The sequence below is a fragment of the Anomalospiza imberbis genome, chromosome 4 (assembly GCF_031753505.1).
Source record: "Anomalospiza imberbis isolate Cuckoo-Finch-1a 21T00152 chromosome 4, ASM3175350v1, whole genome shotgun sequence".
Lineage (NCBI taxonomy): Eukaryota > Metazoa > Chordata > Aves > Passeriformes > Viduidae > Anomalospiza > Anomalospiza imberbis.
In genome coordinates this window covers 45,760,897-45,785,012 of record NC_089684.1, presented here as the reverse complement: position 1 = coordinate 45,785,012, position 24,116 = coordinate 45,760,897, and the positions used below count along the sequence as shown (strand labels likewise).

General features: G+C 42.7%; 1 protein-coding gene across 1 annotated transcript in view; it reads left to right on the top strand.

The window, feature by feature from the left end:
- Nucleotides 1-8,476, top strand: part of ARSJ (arylsulfatase family member J) — a 33,434-nt gene extending 24,958 nt beyond the window's left edge. Inside the window, exon 2 of the mRNA XM_068188362.1 lies at nt 6,569-8,476. Within this exon, the coding sequence (XP_068044463.1) occupies nt 6,569-7,973 (1,405 nt within the window). The 3' untranslated portion in view covers nt 7,974-8,476. The remainder of the gene's footprint in view (nt 1-6,568) is intronic.
- The last annotated feature ends 15,640 nt before the right edge of the window (nt 8,477-24,116 follow it).

Genomic DNA, 24,116 nt, shown 5'->3' with positions numbered 1-24,116 from the left:
GACTAGAAATTCATCTCTAACTAGTCACAGAGTCACTTTAGGTTTCTTTCCCTTGCAACATGGTGATTAGGTGTCACATCCGCTGGGATCTGTTGTTGCTGAGAGCCCAGAATTTGGTGGCGAGGTCTGCATTTGTGGTTGGCATGCAAAGCATTTGGTCAGATTGTTTTCCTTCCATGTCTCTCCCATGTAGACATGAAACCGCAAGCGCCGATTATTCAATCACACATTTCCCCCTTTTTCCTAAACGGATTACAGTGATAAAGCTGGAAACATTGTGCTGTTTCCACAGCTGCAGCAAACTGGGAGCAAAGAAGACAATAGCTGCATGAACACATGTGCATTGCAGCTGCTGCCAACTCCCACATTCTCCCTTCTCCTTGCTGTCCTCCCATCGGAGCAGATAAATTGCCTCAGTGACAGGAAAGGTTGGTAGCGGATAAGCTGCCGGTTTGATAATGTTTGGTAGAAAATTTGGAATTAGTGTATGAAAATACTAATTGCAGCTTAATTTGGCGGGTGATTTAAAGTTCAAGCTTCTGGAACCAGGGAGAGTAGCCCTGAGGAAACGCAGATGAAGCTTTCTGTTCCTTTTCCCTCCCAGTTTGGTCCCACAGTCAGATAGTTTTCCTTCAAAGCTCACAACTCTGGAGACAACAGTTGCTTTCCTGCTGTTCACTGAGCTCTGCCTCGCTCCTGGGGTGCCAGTTGCATCTGCAGGAGTTGGGGAGATGAAAGAGGGGATCTGGTGCATATCTTGGAGATGTAAAACTGTTGGAATAAGGAGCTATGGAGAGCAGCTTTTTGTGGCATAGTTCCCCAGTTTTCAAGCAATTATAGGTGCCAGGTGATAAAAATCCCTTCCACAATATAAACAATATCAGGGTGTAAGGACATTATTTAAATGGCCAGAGGGCAGGGCTGGTGTGAGATCAGAATTTCAAAATGATTCTGAGGTTGAGTTAGTTCATCAAAATCCACATGGCATTTGGTGAAATAAGGATGTCTCAGTTCCTCTGAGTCCTTGGAGAAGGGTCATGGGAGAAACACTGATAACATTATTAGTCTGCAAGGAAATTACTACTTTATTTTTCTTTTCCTGAATTTGATGGAAGAGCCTTAACTGATTTAGAAACAACAATGGAAAACTTGAAAGTAGGGCGAGATAGAGAATCTTCCAAATGACATATATGCAATAGCATTGCCAGAGTGATAAAACAGTAAATAATGTGAATTAGATTTTTAATGTAAACACTTAGTTTAGAAGTACATGCTTTTTCCAGTCTGATTTATAAGCACATAAAAATTCGAGGAATAGAGCTGAGGATGAAATAAATGTGCGTGTATGTCTGAGTGAAGACTTCAGGTTTGATTTGTGTAGGCTGACACAGTGAAAATCTGTGAAGGTTTGGAGTTTGTATTTTGTTTTTAATGTTGCATTTTCTTCTCTGATCAATTTCCACTCATAACCCACCTTTCCCAAAATCCCAAAATCATAAGCCAGAAGATAAAAATGGTTAAATGATAGATAATGAATGATAGATTCAATATAGAAATTGTATTTTTCTGCTGTTTTTGAAAATGGTAATGTACACACTTACATAGAGTAGGCTCAGGACTCCTTGGGATAGGCACTGAGCAGACTATGAAAACTTCTATGCTGACATTTAGAAGTGTATCCCATGGGATTACACACAGTTGCCATAGACTGTAAACACCGAAAAATGAGATAGATGGGACTTAGTTTAACCTGCTCTTGTCCAGAACAGATACCAAACTGCCCTAAGTAGTGCTGAGGTGCCACTGCTGTTTTGGATCTCGCGGGAGCTTGGCACTTGGAAGAGCTCCTGAACTGCTCCTTTTTCCCTCACAAGCACCTTACGGAGATGAAAACAACTTTGAGATGATTCCGAGTGAACACCCCTGCCCAAAGTAACAACTTTTTCAAACATGTAGGGCTTGTGGGCTCTATGCTAAAGCCTCAGTCCACTATAAAAATGGCTTTGTTGTATCTGGCTTCTCTCACTGATGATTGTGTCCTGCCTCTGATGGTTTGCTGGTGACAAGTGGAATCTTGGGGTATTTTCCCCCCCAGCAAGTGGTACCTCTGAGGACTGAGAGCCCCTAAAAATCACATATTTCTCTATTTTTTACTCACCTGGAATTCCTCTGTTCTAGCTGTTGTGTTATACAGATAGTTTCAGATAAGATGTCAAAGACTGTTCTTTAGTAACCCCTAAATTGATGTTCTTGACTGGTATCTACTTGTTGTATTTCATTATTTTTAACAGGGAAATGCATAATCATCAATAATGATTCCTTTATGTAGCATGCAGACAGACCTCAGTGCTGTCACTCCCTGTACAACTGCTGTCAAACGTGGGGTTTTTATTTAGAGTATCCTTTTCTAAATCCTAGGCTAGAGTTTATTATTTTTTAAATTGAGTTTTTTTTCAACATATCCTGAGCTATGCAAGCATAATAAAAATACATTTCCACATGTACTAACTAGAGCTATGCTAGCAAAAGTTCCTGAAATTAGAAACGTCCAACTGAGCTTCTTTGTTAATCTACAGTGAACCTTAAAAGAATCTCAGTTTGAAGACAGTTAATGCAGTATTTGAAAATTGTGAGAGTTTGAAATCAATAGTGTTGTACATGCCCATTACAAAATTAGAAACATCCCAGCTTCTTCCTCAGCGTGGTGCAGAACCCACCCTGAAGTTAAGGGGGAAAACACTCAATAGAAAACTCCTCAGGGAAAGGTTTGTTCAGGAAAGCTGGTTTGGCCTACATGTGTGTGAGGCTGTGCAGGGAATGTTGGGGCATGCCAGGAGAATCCCTTTCCATCTTCAGGCCCTCAGCCCTGCTCTCTGCTGCGGGGGAACAGCAGCAAAAGTGTGCAAAGATTCTGTCACTGATCTCCTGCTCTGCAATGAGAGCTGGAAACTAATGCAGCGCTACTGAGGGCATTAGAAGGGGGAAACGAAGCGTCCCAGTGTTACCACATTGCTCAAGCTCAGGTCTCACTGACTTCAGCGTGCCTGTGGTGGTTTACATCCATAACACTCCTGCACTTCAGTGTGCAGTTCACCTTCAGCAGCTTAATGGCCTCTGCACCTTGAGACTGGAGGCAAGAGTGGTGTGAAGCCACTGCCTGAACTTTATGTCTAAATTAAAACAGGAAGGGAACTCATGTTGGAAAGGGGTGTCATGAGCTCACACTCAGGAGGAGAGTTTTATTTGCTTATTTATTTATTTTATAAACCCTCTGAAATATTTCTCTGAGCATCCAAGAAGCAAAGGGTAATGAAGTCATCGGGATGCTCCCAGAGGGAGGCCATTGCTTTAAAGTTTCCCCTACAAACAAGAAAACAGCTCAGTGTGTCAGTGAGCCAGCAACAAGCATCTGCCTTGGCTGCAGCACTTATCACAGTGGGTTTACCGTGAACATCTGAACAACACACCAGGAAAACAAAAACAAGAGTAGAAAATGCACAAAGAGCCATCCCTGTATGGTAAGGAGAAATTCATTTTCCATATGCTTCTTATTAGCTGAACATTTCACACAGATTTTACTTAGTTCCTTGTTCTGCAAATTGCAAATATCAGATATTCTAAAGGAGACATCTATGGTCCAGAATCCAGGAGGAGCAGGGAGAAGGAGAGCATAGCACATGCATCTAAAATATTCCCAAGTCTTGAACCCCTACTCTTTATACAGAGTCTTAGCAGTTAATGGCCTATATGTAAAAAATGCCCACGAAGGTCAAAGTCTAAAAAAGGATGAAATTGGATTCTGTGGTCTGTCAGCATTTGCTTAGATTTGACTGGCTACTAGTGCTGAAATTCTAATAATGAATTCCAGACTATTCACAGTCCTAACTTGCTTTCTGCATTTGGGATTAAATTCAGCCAATTTCTTCTAAAAAGTGGAAGCCATGAAATCTATAGGATGTATCTCACAGACATTTTGTGGCAGCTGGTGAGCTCGTGACTTTATCTGCTAGAGAGCACCCTCAAAATCAGCATCTGCCTCCTAATACCTTTATGTTTTGCCTGGTTCTGTTTTTTGGGGTTTTTTTTCCTCTTGTACAGTCTAGAAAACAGTTTCAAAACACTTGTTTTGAGACACTTTGCTGTTAGTGCCATTTGCTTCCATATCATCACTGTCGTTTTCTTGGATTACTTTGCTTTTGTATGAATGCCCTGCAAGTCCTTTGAAGATGAAATGCTTTTGCTGAAAAAGTAATGTTGGCACATAATGGATCAATTAGAAAGGCATGTGGTGCAGGAAAATGTACAAATCTTGACATTTTTTGTCATAGTGAACAGTCTTCTGATAATCAGAGGTTGATATTTCTTTGAAGCATTTCTATACTTGAAATATTTTGCCTTAAAATGTATTGGTTGCAGGCTTCTTTTTTACACATACGAGTATAAAAATGTGTCTCTTTGTCTGTGTGCCTATAGGTATATTCTGAAGCGCAGCCATGCCAAAAATAGCACACAGACACATGCACGCACATCTGGGAAACACACCAAAGTCTTCTGCAAAGAGGCAGCAGCAGGGAATATATGTGCATATAGATGGATGTATGTTATATGTGCACTGTTACCAGCATATTGAATAACTTCCTGAGGGCACTGCTGAAACAAGATGCACTGCTGAATGCCTCTCTGACTGAGGCTTTTGGTTCAGTATTTGTCAGATCAACACTGTAGGAATTTCATGCTTGGATCTCTAGTTGGAAAGCCCTCGCTGGGGAAACTGCCTGGTGCTTTAGGAATTCTTGGTGGGAATTAACATTGTGTGACTATCATGCTTTCTGTGTAGACATTTGCCTACAAGAGGAAGATTGGTTTGCAGTGTTTTACAGATTCTGTGGCCTGTTCCCCTCAGGCCCAGCTTCTCAGTTTTCAGAGGAGAAGGGTGGTGGAAGGTTCCAGCTTGATCCCTTCAGAGAAAATCCTTACTTCCAGCAAAGTCAGCTTATTTTGGAGGAACTGCCCAGCTGGGACTGGGATCTGACCTTGTGATCAAGGAGGCTGTCAGAGTGAAGAAAGCAGAAACTGTTGACTAAAATAGCCAAGTGGGGACAAGGACTTTTCCAGTTGGATCAAAAAATGGGAATTTTCTGAAAGGATTTAACAAGGCGGAGGAAAGAGAAGGGGAAGAAAATGAAATGCCTTGTGGACACAGTTCCCTGAGGATTCCCAAATATGGAATGAGCTGAAGTATGGGGCACTGCATGGCTTTCCTGGTTGTAGTTCACCTGTTTTAAGAGGAGAATATTGCAGATGAGCCATGGGAAGGATGTGGCACTTGTGTGTGTGTGTGACATTTCTTTTACAAAAGTGTAGTGCAGATCCCAGAAACCCATATTTTTCAGGGTGTGTTTTAGCCCTCTCCTGCAGCATCTCCTGCCTTGTCAGCACCAGCCTGGGAGTTTGGGGACAATTGGGTGGCAGGGCTCCAGGTCCCCAGCCTGGTCCCAGAGACAATGCTGTGCAGAGGAGCCAGGGGGACAGAGTGCAGCAGCAGCCCTGCAGCACGCTGGGTCCAGAGCAGCACAACACCCAGAGCTTCTGCAGGCAGTTAGTGAGACCGGAGCTTCTGGGTCCTGGGAAATTAGCTCCAGAATTAAATGGGAGTTACACAATCCATACACATTGCCAGCCATTAAAGACAGCTGTGGCGCCTTCGGAGATCTTGGCCAGGAAGCCCTCATATGAAAGCAGGCTTTAAGTAATTTATGGACAGGCAGAGCCTAATGGTTTTAATTTTCTAGACAGCTCAGGAGGCCAATCAGATTGGCAACACCAGCAGAATGTGTCAAGAAGCCCCAACTCCTGCTACCACAAATTAATAAGAACCGGTTTTGGGGGAGATACGCAGTACTGGTGGATCTGGTTGTTCTATGCATGGCTGAGAATTGAACCTATTCTTACACTCAGGGAGAAGTTGTCTTTGGTCTGCTATCTGCTGTTACATTCTCTTTTTTAGTGTCAAACTGGTATAAATATATTTGCCCTTCATTTTTGATACTTACTGCTGCCTGTGCTGGGTTCATTTTCTCATCATATGGAGGCCATATGTATTCTTTACACATAGCCTGTTGTGCACTGCAGAATTTATTATCCCATCCTTTAAACATACTGCTCTTACACGCTCAAAGCCCAGCATTTTTATATGCTGTAGATATGTTCACCACTAGAAAATTACAAGGCACTGTAAAAATTGTATTTATCCACATAATTTTCTATAGCCATTGTTAAATGGAGACATGTGGAGGAAATAAGGGTGCCTCAAAGTAACTGTGCTCCTGGATATGTAGGTATTTTGAGTAGCTTGGATCATGGAGGGAAAGGTTTCATCCCTCATTGAGGCAAAGACAGATTTGATGGTGTGACCAAGCTGGTTTTTGAAAGCAGCACACACAGGCATTCTGAAATATTTCCAGAGAAGGCTTTGGCATGCATGGGGATATTTTCTGTTAGGGTTAAGGTGTCCATACACCTGAGCATTTCCTCCACCAGCCTGATGCCTGTCTCCTCCCACCTCCAGGTACCAGATCCACACGGGACTGCAGCACTCCATCATCCGGCCGACGCAGCCCAACTGCTTACCTCTGGATAACGTCACGCTACCTCAGAAGCTCAAGGAGGTTGGGTACTCCACGCACATGGTGGGCAAGTGGCACCTGGGGTTCTACCGCAGGGAGTGCATGCCCACACAGAGGGGTTTCGACTCCTTCTTCGGCTCGCTCCTGGGCAGCGGTGACTACTACACCCACTTCAAGTGCGACAGCCCCGGGATATGCGGCTACGACCTGTACGAGAACAACAATGCCGCCTGGGACCACGACAATGGCATCTACTCCACACAGATGTACACGCAGAAAGTGCAGCACATCCTGGCTTCTCATAACCCCAGGAAACCCATATTCCTCTATATTGCCTACCAAGCTGTCCATTCGCCTCTTCAGGCACCAGGAAGGTATTTTGAACATTATCGCTCGATAAACAACATCAACAGGCGGCGGTACGCGGCCATGCTGGCCTGCTTGGATGAGGCCATAAACAATGTGACCCTTGCTCTGAGGAAGTATGGCTACTACGAGAACAGCATTATCATTTATTCTTCTGATAACGGTGGGCAACCAATGGCCGGAGGCAGTAACTGGCCGCTTCGAGGAAGCAAAGGCACCTATTGGGAAGGAGGTATCCGCGCTGTCGGGTTCGTGCACAGCCCCCTTCTGAAAAACAAAGGGTCTGTATGCAAGGAGCTGGTGCACATCACAGACTGGTTCCCCACGCTGATCACGCTGGCGGAGGGGCAGATCGATGAAGACATCCAGCTGGATGGCTACGACGTGTGGGAGACCATCAGCGAGGGCAGGCGTTCCCCACGGGTGGACATCCTGCACAACATCGACCCGATCTACACCAAAGCCAAGAACGGCTCCTGGGCCGCTGGCTACGGGATCTGGAACACTGCCATCCAGTCTGCCATCAGAGTGAATCACTGGAAACTGCTGACGGGAAACCCGGGCTACAGCGACTGGGTGCCTCCTCAGGCCTTCAGCAACGCGGGTCCCAACCGCTGGCATAACGAGCGCGTCTCCTGGTCAGCCGGGAAAACCGTGTGGCTCTTCAACATCACGGCCGACCCCTACGAGCGCGTGGACTTGTCTGCCAGGCACCCGGAGGTGGTGAAGCAGCTGCTGCGGAGGCTCTCGCAGTTCAACAAGACCGCGGTCCCCGTCCGCTACCCACCCAAGGACCCTCGCAGTAACCCCAAGCTCAACGGAGGAGTCTGGGGGCCGTGGTTTAAGGAGGACGAAAAGAAAAAGAAATCAGACAAAAGCAAAGGTGCAAATAAGCAGAAGAAGCTCAAGAAGAAGAAGAAGAAAGCAAATAGGAAAAAGGGGCAGTCGTTTCACTGCCGGTCACGTCTTACTGGTGGGTAAACTCTAAGCAGGCTCCTTGGCCAGGCTTGAGTCAGCCTGGCCCTACTTCTTGAACTTCTGATGGAATAGACTAGAAATGCCAGTTCTGCACTATGAATGAAAGTTGTCATCTTTTAATTTTGTGTCTGATTTCACCAGCACAAGATACCTTAGCACTCTGAGTGACCATGTGACAGACTTTCTCCTCCACAGGATGAGTGGTCCTCACCCATCGCCAGACACATTCCAGATAACAACAGCGATAGCATCTTGTTTCAGGAAACGTAGCTTTGATGGACAAATGATGGTTCCTTGCCTTAATTAGCTGGAATCTTTGGAAAGCATGGAGATATTAATGGCAGATGTTCTCAAACTGACAGATAGCTCAGAGGGAGAAAGGAGAAACAAAACCCGAGAACCTCTGTGTGTCAGTAAGTGTTAGTCATCAGCCTATGACATGTTTTGATACAACACGGCAAAAACTGAAGCTACCAGGTAACTTTGTAGAGGTGCTGGAGAGGGGGCATGATAGGAGGAAAGCTGCTTTAAGTTAGATTTTGTCCATCTTAACTAAATCTGGAATATTTTTAACATTTCCTAGATGTGCTGAGCTCCCCCCATTTGCAGTAAAACACATGACCAGCGAGCACACGCCTCGTGTAATTTATTACATGCATAGACAAAAACACATCACCAAAGTGAATGTAATATTTAAACACTTTAAGATAACTATACAACAATATGTAAAATAGATAATTTATTTTACAGCACAATCCTTATTTCTCTTCCATTAAAATTTCCTGGCTGATGCAAGGTACCCCTGTGGGTGCCAGGGTTGTTTAGGTTCTTTTAACGTTGACTTTTAAAATTTTATTTCCACCCTGTCATTCAGAGTTTATTTAACGGATTCATATCCTCAGAGTACTGTAAACCAAGGAAATACTGTATACACTGCTAGGATGAGGAAGGAGAACAATTCAGGTGCGTCACTGCATTATGTATTTGCCTTCAGTGGTTTTGAATGTAACAAAGGGTTTATTTAATTTAGGAGTCCCATGAATATTGTTCAGTTTCTGTATAGAAGCTAGGCCGTCTTGATGTTTGGGGGGAAAATTCTACTTTAAACCTTTTATTTATGTACCTATTAAAATAGTTTATTTTTATGGCATTCATAAAAGCGGTCTGCCTCTTTTTTTGCATCCAAGATAGCAATTTTGGCCTAGTTTGTTTTAAACAAACTCAAGTAAGCTGTTTCATTACTATTATTTTTGGTGCAGGGATGTTTTATGACATTTTGCTTCTGAAACAGAATTTCTTCTCTCAATACATATATCATTTGAGACATGCTTCAAAGTTTGCCCTTTCCAAGGTGTCTGCATGGATGATGGATGCATGGACTGGCTGCACATTCGTGGTGATCTGTGGTAATTGATAAAATGCACACACACATATAAGCTTCAAGATGAATTATGTTAAGTAAAATTGATGATTCGTTTGTTGAATGGCTACAACGTGTTTTGGTAAAATTTCAGATAAGCCTGCTTTTCAGCAGTGTGTCACTTAACTCAGAAATTACATTTATATAAATGGATTATGGCTAAAAAATTGAGCATTCCTAAAATCAGTGCATACAGAAATCTGAATGAAATACAGCTGTCCAGCACTCCAGCAACCCCTGACCTTTTCAAAAGGCAGCTAACTGCAGGTACGTACTGCTAAACCCCAGCAAATGTCATACTAAAAGATGTAAAACAGAATATAGCTGCCATTAACAAAACACAGAAACAAGTCAGGCAGCTCTTAGAGTTACTTCTGTAATGAATATACTGGGGAGGACACAGAAATGGACTTGGAGAATTGCATGTAAATAATAATTACAAAAGAATGGTGTGTATCTACATAAGTGCTTAATATTGTAACTTATTTTTCATGCTGTGTGGTCCTTAAGATGACTAATTAATTCCTTAGAAATCTGTCTAGCTTTTCTTCACATCCACACTATCCAGTGAGTAATCAGGAACTCGGATGTTCTCTAAATTCTCACTTTTTAAAACAATGTGCCATTGATGTCCTTAAAAGAAATTAGAACAACATATTGAGATATTATACTCTAAAATGTGATCTATAAAATTCATATCTGTGAGGAGATACATTTAATTTTCCAAGGTAATTTTTAAAAGGCGAAAATTAGGTATATAAGTTAAACTGTATACAGAGAGACTGAGATATTTTAATTTATTGTGGCATAATAGCAGTAAGGCAGTGTGGTAGAGTGTTATCCTCGTAGAATTAATTATTGCCCTTTTCCCTGAAAGCTTTATGGTGGCTTTGGCTTTCATTGGACCAAAGCAGCCAGAGAACATTATTCTCTGACAACATTTTATTCTATAATTATTTATATCTGTTCTCTCTCAGACAGAATGGGAGTCCTTGAAAGTAACCATTACAAGGCAGAACAGTGGATCAGTTCTCTCTGTGTGTTAAATAAATGTGCCACGAAAGTAAGTGTTTGTAGAGTACACAGTGGGAGTACATTTCCAGTGAATCTGCTATTTTGATCTAATAGAGGGCAAAAGTTGGCTTTAGAGTGGGGTAGAAGACAGCCACAATTTAGCTGCATTCCTGAATGTTTTGCTGAAATGCTCCGTGTCTGCTCTCACACACCACTTGTTGTGTCGCTGCAGCAGCACAGTGGTCTCTGGTTCATGAGGATCCTGTGTAGCTCTCAAGCCCCACTCTCTGTGTGCTGAGCTCTCACTAGCTCATACACTCTCCCAGCAGGATTTCACAGCTTGTTTACATCTGCCGATATGTTACATACCCACTCTCGGGGAAGGTTTGATGGGTAAACACTGGAAAAGAGACCTGGAGAAAGGCTGGGTAGGGGACAGACAGTGGGGAGCATTTACTTATGATTTTTCAGGTTGTCTCAAGCTTTCTCCAGACTCTGTGAGGGCACAAGGAAAAGGCAGGTTGGATATAACTCTGATCTGGTCTTAGAGACACCCACACCTTCAGGGGGCCAGCCTGTTCTTCAGAAGAATACTGTCTTTTCCAGGTTTTCTCAATTTTATTTTAAAGCTCTTCACAATCTTCTAATTGTAAGATAATTTTAACTTAATCATAATTTTAACTTAAAGATAATTTTAACTTTAATCATCAGGGACTTTTAAAGTTTTATTACCAATAATATTGTTGTTATTGTTGTTGTTATTGTTGTTGTTGTTGTGTTGTTGTTGTTACTTAGTTTGACATAAATGTGGAGACAAAACTCTCTTCCACAGCTACAGGTAAAGAGGAGTAAAAGGCAGAGCCAGGAATGATGAATAAAGCAGAATTGTCAGTCCTTCCCTGTGGGTCATGCAGGGAGATGGGAAGGGATGACTCTGCGGGTGTGAAGCTCAGCCAGACTAGCAAACTTCAGAGCACGAAGGCACAGTGAGGTACTTGGCTAATTTTAAACACCACCCAAAGGAAAGCACTTCACAAACCTGAACTTGGTGAACTTTAACTTAGCCAAACTTTGATTTATCCAGACACAACAGGGCACTTATTAAGGCATTGCCTGGAATTTTTTAGTTTGGTGTACAATGTATTTGGAGAAGAAGGTAGGAGAAAAAAAGAAGAACAAAAATGAGAAAGGTATGTAGGCAACACCCTGGGATCCAGCGTGCCCTGAGCGGCCTGTGAACCCACGGCAGGGCAGCCCTCGGAGCTCGGGCCTGTCCTCGGCTCTGCTCCGCTCCCCTGGGGCTCCCCGGGCACGGCTGCGCCTTGCTGGGCCCTGTGGGGCCACACGGACACACGGCGCCATTCTGGGGGAGGGGACAGGCCGACATCTCGGGGAAGGGCAGGGCAAGGTGGGGGAGTCGGTCTGCCGTGCTGGGTGAGGGCAAGCGAGGGAGATGGTCTGTTGTGGGGTCAGAGCGCCGTTTTGTGTCGGGCTCTGGGGTCAGAGCGCCGTTTTGTGTCGGGCTGTGGGGTCACTCTGCCATTTTGAGTCAGGCTGTGGGGCGCTCTGCCATTTTGTGTCAGGCTGTGGGGTCACTCTGACATTTTGTGTCAGGCTGTGGGGCACTCTGCCATTTTGTGTCAGGCTGTGGGGTCAGAGCGCCGTTTTGTGTCAGGCTGTGGGGTCACTCTGCCATTTTGAGTCAGGCTGTGGGGCGCTCTGCCATTTTGTGTCAGGCTGTGGGGTCACTCTGACATTTTGTGTCAGGCTGTGGGGCACTCTGCCATTTTGTGTCACTCCACCATTTTGTGGCATACCATGAATCACTCTGCCATTTTATGGCAAGCTGTGGGGTCACTCCACAATGTTGTGGACACTGGGACATACATTGTGCCTGTTTGCTATTGATTTAATGAACTGTAGTCTTGGGACAGCAGGAATATTTCTGTTGCCATTCTCCATCTTTTATTTTCTCATTTCCAAGGACAGGCAGAGAATGTGTATTCCCATGGGGGAAAAAGTAGCCTGAGATTTAATTTAGCCGTTAAATAACACAAGCTCCACTTCAGCATCCTATTCTGTTCAGAGGAGTACTCAGTAATATACATTATTTCCTTTCTGTGGATCATAAGTCAAGGTCTTGATGAAGTGGAGGATTTGTGTCAAAGACAGGCCAATGTGAAAATACCAAAATGCTCTCTTTTCCTGCATTATGCTTCCTTTTTTCATCTCTGCCAGGCAAGGTAATAACAAAAAATATAAATATAGATAACCACATGAAAGGAGATATAATTAAGTACTGGGATTTGAATTAATGGTGCAACAAAAGTATAATCCATGATATGGTTTAAAGTTATTTCATAAATTCCGTTTGTTTCAGGTATAACCAGGGCAAGGCTGCTGAAGTTTAGCTTGTGACTGAAGTAACAGAACTGATTAACAGCTGTTAGTGTGAATTTCCGTAACGAGGGGAGAACAGGGTCCTGAAATGTCATACTGGTGTATGTAGCCTGAAAAATACTTTTTTATAATTCCTTATAAACATCAGTGTCTCAGTAAAAGTCAAGTATTTAATCACCTGAAATCAGTGCAGGCCATGACGTTTGTTGTCGTTGCCTAGATTCGCTTCAAAAGATCACTTATGAGCATTACTTGGCGAGGGCGTATGTATCCCTCATTAAATGCTGCTTGCTTCTGCTAGTTAAGCTGAGCCAGCATGGAACAGTGTGCAGGAGAAAGTCAAAGCCTTACTCTGAGTGTAGGAATGGTTCTACATCAGCAGTGTGCAGGGCACAGTTTGGAAATGGACATCACTAGTGACAGAACATCTGTATGGATTTGCCAAAATCCAAAGCAAGAGACTAATTCCTTTTAGATAACCAAGCTGCATTTGTGGTTTTTAAGATGGCTGGAGAAGGAGGGGAAGCATGGCCCTGTGAGAAGGTGAAGACCACCAAGCTGTGACTGCTGTCAGACTTTGAATGAAGAAATTGCACATTGCTTAAAAGGAGCATTTTGGGACAGTATGCCATTAAAGAAATGCTTCATATATCATCATCTAATTTTCTTCTAAAGAAACACAAGCTTCAAAGCTCTGAATATTGGCAAAACTTGACGGGCATAACTAGTAATGTCTTACCTTTCGGCAACATTCTGAAGTCTTTCATGGCATACTTTTTTACAGTAATTGGTTCCAGTTTCATTTTGGTTTTCATCAGCAGATTCCATTACATTTTGTCACTCTGAATGGAGGGAATATAATTGGTGTTGATAAAAAGCATATTGGGTTGGGGGTGTTTATCTTCACCAAATTGTTTCAGCTCTCAAGTGACCCCTAAGCAATCTCTTAGCAGACCCATTTCTAATAAACCTAAAGAATTGATCTCTTATTACTCTGTGGCTGTGGAGAATTTGAAAGAAATGCACAAAGGATTTGAAAAAGTACAGAGGGAGCACATAGCTCTGGTCTTCAGCCCAGGTGACTTCAGCATCTTTTGTCTTTAAATGTGATTTCTTTGAGGTTTTTACTGCTGCTAGTTTTTTTTCTCTTCTCTTTGCAAGGAAAAAGGCTACATGATTAATTCTGCTTTCAACACTGAATGTGAAAGTCTGCTTAAAAAGCCTCTGTTTGGAATGGCAGCAGAGAAGAGCAAGAAGTGCCTGCTTTTTGTGAGGAAGAACACACTGTGCTGTTTCCCTGCCACAGCCACAGAGCCCTCACCAGCAGTTACTCAACTCCTTAGTCTGTGAGTGTGCCAAGATCCAACAGTTATCCCAGGTAATGAGTGAGTTGAGATGAAGTGGTACCCTGTGTGGTTCCTGTCTTTCTTTCCCATCACTTTCCTACCCTGCAGCCCGACTGAACTTGTGAGGTGTTTATATTGAAATCTGTGGAGAAGTCTCAGCAGGCTGAGATCCCACTGACATCTGTTTCTTCCTCATCCATGCCAGAGGCCAGCATGAGGACCTGTACTAGGAACAGTCCTTGAAATCCAAGTGGAGTCATGTCTTTCCTATGTTAGCTGTGGTTGTTCCTCAGAGGCACACAGGAAACATTTCCTATAGCATAATCCTAAATTCAGCTAAATTCATAAGCATACATTAGCCATTCTCACTGTCCTGTCTGCTTACACAGTAGCCTTCTGAAATACAGTGTCTTCCCAAAGGCATTGGGTTCAGGTTGCCATTTCCTATCATTGTCTTCAAGTCCCATTTCATTGCTCAAACCCGGGAAATTGTTTAACTAGAAGGTAGCTTGAACTAACATGAACTAATTTTCTTGAACTAGCGTGAAGAAAAATATCCTCTTCTGACTTAGATCAGAAAAATATGGAAAATCCATTGCTTCCCATTGTAAATCTCTTGCAGTAGTTCATATCTGAGTTAAAGGTATAAATGCCTTCTTTATAGTTTGGTTTTTGGTCTGGCTAGACCAAAGATTCCAGCTTTATGTTATTTTTATCCACAAGGCAAAGAGTCCTTTGGCACCTGCTCTTTTCCTCTAATGATTGTACATCTGTATTCCAACCTTGAATATTTTTTTAAGAAGTTGAACAGATTGTCTCCTTAGAGTCTAATCATTTTATGGCACTTTCTCCTGTTCCCAAGTAGGAGCTGAAGGTTTTTTACATCCCTTCTCCAGATTTTCAGTAGACTGAAGAAAATGTGGACATCAAAAGTAAATAAAAGATTCCAGTATCAGTGTCCTTCAAATGATGTACAGGAATATCACCTTCTGAGGGGAAAGCCCTGTAGACTGCACTGAGCCTAGAGCATCCCCTGCTGCTCTGGGCTTGGGATGGCACTCCCAGGCAGGGAACTGGCTGTGGAGTTTGTGGTTATTTTTGTTGTTCTGTGTGAGGCAATCTTTTACTCCTTAGGTGTTGTTTATTCTTAGAAAGAAAAAAAAAAAAAAAAAAAACCCAAACAAAAAAACACCAAACATTCAAGTTTGAAAATATCCCAGAAAAAGGATTTATTATTTTCTCACAGCATTTCCATTCTCTGTCTCAACTCCTACAACCATTTTATAAAAGCCACCTGTGCAAAGCAGAAAGGGAAATGTAAAAAAAAGAAAAGGATACAGAATAAACTTTCTCATTATAGTTTATATCCCATGATATGCTCACAGCAGTCATGCCTATCATGTGTAATTCAGGAAAAATACACCTGTCCTTCTCTGAGGATTATATTTTCAAAAGTCACTTTTCCCCATTTTCTATTCCACAGGGTAGGCTCTGTTTAATTCCCCCTAATTGCAATCAGAGATATTATATTTATTCAGATATAGCCCTCAGGGTCTCATGCATAGCAGGAGTGTTTCAGTGGTTGCATTTCCCAACAGAATGTGTTGAAGATCTTAGAGGTGAGTAATCAGTGCCATAAAATAGCTGCTCCATTTCTATAGTTATGGGGAAATCTTCGTTCTGGTTTTCCTGGTTCCAAGTTCAACATGCTGGTTTGTCACTGCTGAATGAGGAAATTCACTCAGTCTCTCTTCTAATTCCAGAACTATTCAGGCAGTAATTGCCTAGTGATATGGTTTCCCCAAAGGTCATTTATTTTACGCTGGTTTTTTTTTTCACCAAGCTCTTTCAGAACATATAAACAGAAGTAGAGTTGCAGTGCAAGGGAGTCAGTGCTGCTGAAAACATTAACAGGTTTGATAATCAGAGTAGGGCAGGTCTGAGAGTTTGTAGTTCCTGATGTGCACAGGTCCAGGAGAGAGACACACTGGCGTAAAGGGACATTTGGGGAATTACTGAGGTAGGTGTGACAGCAGTAAACCAAGATTGTTCACTATGGGGAGGGTATATGGAAGGAAAGCCAGTTCAGGTGTAAAGTTATCAACGCTTTCCTTGTATTCCCAGTGGAAAAGCCATGTTAGGGACTCTTTTCTGTATTATCTCCCAAGACAGAAGACTTCCCTAGGTGTGAACGTGTGTTTCTGGTGCTGAGATTTATCCTGCAATGCTGTAACCTTGGTTTACCTGAAAGAAACAAGGGAAAACAAAGGTTTTATTGTCCATGGAATGCACTGCTCACCACGTTAGGTTTCTCCTGATTCACCCAGCCCTCAATCTCTCACTCTTGCCTGGGATTTTACCAATCTTGTTCTTTGTTCTGTTCCCTTGCAGTTTGAATTTATTTTCCTTGGAAGCAGCAGTGCTGTTCCCGGCAGTGCTGGCTATGCACTGGTGCTGTGAGCGTGTCAGTTTTTAAGCCATGCTGGTGTTTCCTGCTCTGTAATACGCAATAAACAGGTTACCCTCTGGATGGAAGATTAAATCCATGCTTTTGTTAGCAAGTTGAGGCACAGGCTTTAGCTAAATTATCCCCAATGCTTTTGCCTGGCCATCTGTTTCCAACGGAAATGAATCCTGGGCTTTAATTATAAATCTCTTATGAATATTGTTTTTCTTTTCTTTTCTATCCCAATCTGCCCTTCTGGAGATTGGTTGAACTCTGCCTGTGTCATCTGAAAGGTGGGTGGGATCACCAGTATGGCTCATGGTGTGATTCATTTTTTCTATTAGCCTTCCTGTTAATGACTTTTAATCTATTTATGCTCTTGCTGCAAGTTGAAGCAAAAATCTGTGTTACCAAACCATGTTCATAAATTTGCTACAGATACGTGTTCATTATGAGGCAGTCTAAGTACAAACATGTTAAACCATATGGAAAATCCGCCCCCATCTTGCTGAACTGTTCCAATGTTTAATTACCCAGATTGTTAGAAGTGTGCACCTTCATTGTAATTGTTTTTCTAATTCTAATTTCCTGGTTTAGCCCTCAGATCATCTTATAATTCTTTATGTATGAAGATGTGCATAGATTGAGACCAAACACAAAAAACTCCTAGTCCAGGTGCTGCTCTCCAACAAAGCATTACTCATCTCAGTAAGGATTTGTCATTAAAATGCTGTGTAGTTTATTATTTTTTCCAAAGAAAGGGTGAAGTCATTCTCTTCATTTTAAATTAAATGGGGGGATAGGGAGGAGGACACAGAGCGCTCTGGGCTGGGGTGTCAGGGGAGTCCTTGGTAAGATCCTCTCTGGAGCTCTTCCCTTTTTCCTGGGAGGTAAGGGAGAGGTTTTCACATCTTGTGCAGTGCAGGGGAGCAATTCTTTTTTGTGACCAAGAAATAAAAGAAAAGCTCACCGAGTTGCGCATCCTGGCACCTTTTCCAGCCCTGCTGGGGAACTTGGCCTTTGCTAGTCAGCACGAAGACCTTGAGCAAGAGAGGAACCTTTCCCTGCCAGGCTTTTCTCCCCAGCAGAGGCCAACTTGCAGCAGCAAGGCGTGGAGATGAGTCAGTGCAGGATGGACGTGGGTAAACACCGTTAGCTGACCTCTCCAGAGACAGCTGCATTTATTGCTTCACCACAGAACCACTGAGCTGGGCGGGTGTTCAACAGTCGGCACTGAAATCCTGGGGGATGTGCAGGTCTTCTGCTCCAGCTTTTACCCCTGCCAGGTACACTTCCCATCCCTCCCCCTCAGATCTTGGTGCTTGCCATCAGTTAGGATCATTCTCTTTGAAGGATTTCCAGTTTAGAAGGGTGCCAGGTTGCCTTTTGATCCTCTTGAAGATGCTTTCTCTCCAGAATGACCAGAGTAACTTTTATCAAAACACGCTTTATTCATTCTCATAGCCATGGCTTTGTTTGAGTCACCATCACTGGAGGGATTTAAAAGCTGTGTAGATGTGGCAGGTGGGGACACAGTTAGTGGTGGCCTTTCTGCCACTGTTAAATCAGCCCATGGGTTTTCTTCCTGTATGATTTTGCTCTGCTGAGTGCTTGTACAGAAAATGTATCTTCACTAAGTGCTTCATACAGCTTTTAAAGCAGTCCTGGAAAGGTTTTGCTATTACTTTATAGGATGAGACAAGGAAGTATCTTCACGCTCACGCCTTTCCCCCCTATTTCTGTACTAAGTTCAGGGAGTGAAAATGATTCACTCTGGTTTGTTCTCATTCCTGCCCCAGCTGCCTTCTTCCCTAAAAAATACAACATTTCTTTTCATATTCTCCATGAATACTGTGGCTGTGACTTCTTCCTCCAGCATTCCTCATAAAGAAGTTTAACAGCAGCTCCTGAACAGGCATCTGAGAAGCATGAGGCAAAAGGTGGGATTGTATCTGGTACCAGCTCTCTGCAACTCTGGGAGCCCTTGGAATAAGGGGAGATGCTCCAAGGATCATTCAGCTGGACATAAAAGTTTCTGGGCTGTGAAATATAGAATAATATAGAAGCAGGAGATGGAAGATAATGACAGAGTTCCCCTCAAATGAAGGCTCTGGCATTACATACTCAGCCTCTGGGAAAAAATACAGATAGAATTGGTTTATAGAGCAGGAAAGATGTTGATTCTTCATCCACTTTTGAATAAAGAACTCTGAATAACGGAAGCATTTGTGTGGATTTTTATATGAGGAGATTAATGTATTCTCAATCATTGTCTATGTGTATATTTAGTACAAAATCAGATATTTAGGCAAGGAAAGATAATCCAAGACACTTGTAACTGTTATGATGCAATGTAATCAAAGTTACTCTTGTAGTAACACAAATAGTTGTATTAAGCCTCCTGACCCTGGACTTTGGGCACCTCTACTTTTCCATCCATAAATCCTCCTAGATCAGTAACCTCTGAGTGTTGATGGCTTGTGTTAGGCCCTCTCTACATACCAGCCTTGGGAAATGAAGCTTGGAATATTTCAGGTTCCAGCTGCTGTGCCTGGGGATGCAGGAAGTGTGCTCAGGCTCATTAAATCTGCAGGACGTGGGAGCTGTGCCCCTGGTGACACCACAGACAGTATTCCACATGAAACCCAAGCACTGGAACTCCTTGGCACGAGGCACATGCGAGCGCTCGGGAGCAGTTCTAGAGCCGACTCCAGCACGTCTCCGTGTTTTTCAGCTGCTGATGAAGAGGTGGTTTGTACAAAAAAAGTCAGAAGTAAAACACATGTCCTCAGAGAAGCTGGAGATGGAAATAGTTCTCATGTGAGGCATCACACACACAGGGACTGAAGGCTGCTTTGGGAGTTTCTCCAGAGACCAGACACTTTTCCCGCAGGTTGTGGGGAGTTGAGCTTTCTCCTGCCTGGAGTTTTGTGGGGAAAACAAAATGCAGTGTCAGATATGGAGTTCTTACAGAGGATAATATCCTTACACATCTTCATTTCCTCAGGCAAGAGAGGACTGCTTTTCAAAACATGGATAAGCCACCTATGCTACTGTACCACTTCAGTTATTTCCAGCTATAGGCAGAGATCCAGAGACATTCTGGATCCGTAAGGTGCGTTCTGGATTTCAAAAGAAGGAGTCTTTCCCTTTAAGCCTGCTCATTTCTTCATTCTAACACAACCAACCTGAAATACTCCTATTTCTTTTAAACTCTGCTTCTCAATTTGCTTTTGAATTGCTTTCATCTAGAGTGTGAAATTCCAAGTCACTGCAAAAATCTGTCTGAGGAATATTCTTGGCAGCATTGCTAGCAGAGAGTACAGGAAACCTCACAAGAGAGTTGGTTCCAGCAGCATTGCCATCCACGTTTCACAGCTGCAGGGACATTCAGAGCAAATCCAAACACTGGCTTTCCCTTCAGCAGAGCCACAGTTACCCAGGACACAACCCTGGCAATGTTCAGGGCCAGGCTGGATGGCGATTGGAGCCACCTGGTCCAATGGAAGGTGTCCCTGCCCCTGGCAGGGGGTGGGTTGGATGGTCTTTAAGGTCCCTTCCAACCCAAACTGTTTCGTGGTTCTGTGAAAACACTTGCAGGCAGCCCCTTGAGCTGCTCAGCATTACTGCACCAGTACATTGGCCTCATCTGTGAATGAAACACATTTTCTGTAACTGGTGCAAGCTTTTGAATATCACCTTATCTAAAATGTCCTTGAGATGGAAGGGGTCCTTAGCACCGTATTTTGGCCAGGAGATTATCCCTCTGCAGAAGACACCATGGAGGAGCCGTGAGGCTGCCCTGGACAGGCCAAGCCATGGTGACTTCTCTGTGAAAATAGAGAAGCCTTCATTGCAACAGCCCCAAAATCTACAGGGAGTAAGAGCAAGTCAGAACTGCATTGTTGACTTCACCCTGTGTGTTCCTCAGATGAGGCGGAACCTCAGCTTTGCCTTGGATAACTCGTGCTGCAGCTTTGGGGCTCCTCAGCATGCCCCGAAGGGGAAGGTAACACAGGCAGTGCAGCCAGGGCTGTACACTGACACCTGTGCTGGCACCACTGCTCTGCTCTTGGGCCTTAATCTCACTTGGCCTTCAAGTCTGCAATAGAACTAGCACTTTTTAAGCCAGTTCCTTTCAGAATTATTTTGCTTTTAGGCAGTATGGGCGTTATTTATTTACTGGTTTCACTAAATTTTCTCATTTCTCTATTGCAAATGACAGATTTTTTTTCTGATCCTGGCAACTGCAATAACCACATAACCCTGAACTTGCTATTTAACCCGCTGGTGTTGATTTAGATGAAACCATCAGAGAAGTCTCATAGAGTTTAAAAAATACCTGAATAGCAGTGTGTTTGTGGATACATGTGAACAGAGAGGCGTGGCAGGAAAGACTTCATCGGTAATTTTGTCAGTAATTTTTATGCAGAACTCTGACTTAGCATTTTCTGTCATATAATATTGGAATAATACAAATTTCTTGAGGCAGATTAATTGCTGAGTGAAATTTCAGAATGGAATAAAACTGGAACAAAAGTCAACTAATATGCTTCTGACAACTTTCCCAAATGTATTAAACCTAAGGAAATACCCTAGGTTATTTTATACTTAATATCTTAAGGTATTTCGTATTTAAGATAATTTAATATTCTAAGGGTATTTCAGGAATAAGAGACACCGTTTTCTTGCAATAAATGACTTTAAAACAGAAAACAGTAATCATGTAGAAGGGCAGAGTACTAACAAGTACTTGATTGCACTAAATAATCCTCTTTAAAATTTTTCCTGATTGTCCTGACCTTTTCTTTTTGTCACTTAGCTGATCTGCATGTTACCTGCATGTTATACCAGTTGAATTGGGTGTTGAAACAATTAAACCCAGCTCTCAAGTCTTCCAGAATGACTAAAGCAAAAGCAGATGACAGTTGGGAGATAGCTGTGCAGTAGTATTCACTGTTCAGGAAATAATACATAGCAAGCTATAGAGACTTCTGGGGAAAACACTGGGAAGAGGGAGTATACATTTTTTTTCCAGTTATTATATTATCTTCCAAAAAAACAGGTCACACACATACAGTGTTTGTAGTAAGTAAAGTTAGCACATGATGAAAGAAAGTCCTGTAAAAATGTCATCATTCAAAGAAAATTATTTCTTGTACCCTAATGCACACACACACACACACACACACACACACACACACACACATATGACCAAGAGCCAGCTTTTGTGGTAAATAGTAACTTTCCTTACAGGTTCTTATTCAGTAAATGTGAAATCTCAGAATTATGCCATATTGGTCAACTTACAAAACTTATAAAAAAAATCCATTTTGGTCCCTTAATACACCTGCTTTGGAGCACATCCTGGCTACAGAGGGCTGAGTGCTCACTTCTCATGCAGGAATCACAACTTGAGTCTTACTCATTTCTCACACATCCTACCCTCTTGCTTATGCTTTTTTTACAGCTGCACATTTTTCAGAGACTTCAGTAAAGTTCCTTGTCAAATATCAGTGAAGTATGAAAATCACTTAACTGATTAGACAGAGATATAATTTACTCAATATTTTCAAGATCAAAGAGACCGAATAACCTTTTTTGCTCCCAAAGTGTATTTAACATCACAAAGAAGGAACATATGGTTTCATCTTTTGCTAAGTTATTACTTTTATTCTTTTTCCATTGCCTTTTTTTTTTTTGGATGTAAAATAACTAATCCATGCAGACAATGGAAAGTAACGGTGTAAGGAGTGAAAACTGTAAACCAAGCAATGGGCCATGGAAGCAGAGCTGTGTGGAGGTGAATGGTACACTCAGGACTTATTTACATGTATCTAGATAATTTACTTTTGTTTTAAGAGACTGCTTGAGTCCAATTACGGTCACTTTGCATTGATGTAAGTGTCACACTTGATTTATGTACACAGTGATTGTACAAAATCACACACAAGTGAAATACTGCCTGACAGTTCCCTTGGAGCTCCAGGAAAGGTTTGTTCTAAAACATTTATGTTGCTGTGACTTGGAAACTGATAGGAAGGTGCGGGTGGGACAAGTACCTGGTGTGGGCACTCTGTATCTCTTGTTAGTGATGCTGGTTGCTGGCTCTGATTTCCCATTCCAGGTCTAAAGCAGAGGCTTGGCAGTGTGGGAGCAAGGAGAATCCAGGTACAACGTGAAAGAAGCACCTTAATGCAGCAAAAGCTCCAGGCAGCTCCTTAGGATTTGGAGGTGTGGAGTGCAATAGCCAAGGGAATGAGTTGGAACAGGCAAAGTTGCCCCGCATTCTCCACCACGTGTGGTAAGTGTGTTCTAATATTGTTTTTATATATTGCATACAATCAAGTGTGGTTTTCCTGGGAAGGTGTGGGAGTTGTTAGTTGGGAATGGCAATGTTTTTCAACAGTTGCTCATTCTCAGGAGGAGAAATGCTTGGAAAAAGTTGTCCTAGCCCATTGAAACCTTAAGAAATTTCCAGGCAGGTGAGATGTAGAGGCACTCACTGGGTTGTAAACTCTGATTCTGCATTACTAAAACCTTATGAGATTTCTGTTCAGTGTCTACAGCGTTCAAAATGTAGTTTTACGTCTTTGAAAGATTCCATTCCTCTTCCCTGCAGCAGTACCTTAGCACTCCCCAGGAGCAGACTCTTCCTGCTGGCTTGGAAAGCCATTTTACCACTGCAAGCATGAACAGCCTTTGGAATAAACGGAGCTCCCAATGAGATCTGCAGGCCTTGGAGCAGGTACAGCCAGCTACAGGGTGACACAGTCACTCGCCCGCTCACACACAGGGTGCACAGATGCACACTCACCTACAAAATCCTCCAAAATCTCCATTACTGCTCAGAAATGATCAGCACAGATGAGTAAAACTGCAGGGTTTTTTCATAGCTTGGCAGAAATCGCTGTAAGGACTCTCAGCGTGCAATAATATTTTCCCCTTGGAGTTTGGATAGTAAGAGTTAAGAGAGCTCAAATCCTGTATTATTCTGGGCAGCTGTAAAGGAAAGTATTTTGTATTGCTGGAATTGCTGGAGCATGTACTTAAAATTGAAAGTGCTCACCAAGCTGAAGTGGTCTAAATTGAAATTACTATCGTTTGTCACGAGCTTTAATACTTCCACTAGTTTGATCAAGGAGAGGGGAAATTAATACTAAAAAGGACAAGTGTAACACATGTCCACTCACTTTTCTATCTTTGCACTCTTTCAGCAGAGTGATTGTTGTACATTTTATCCATAGAAAGGGAATCAAGCCCTTGTTTAATTCCTGTAGTGTTCCAAATATTGCTACTGCAACAATCTGTTACCAAATGTCAGTGGAACAGGTTTTGAGTTGATGTGAACTGTCAGGGGTTTTCAGGCTTCCTGGTTTTCACTGTATTGGTGACTAAGTCGTTAAAGCCTAAAGCTAAAGGGAACTTCTGCATGTAGCCACAGAGACAACATTCAAAAATATTTATAGCCAAGAATAATGCAAAAAGAGAGAGAGTGAATATACAAGTGGTGGCTTAAA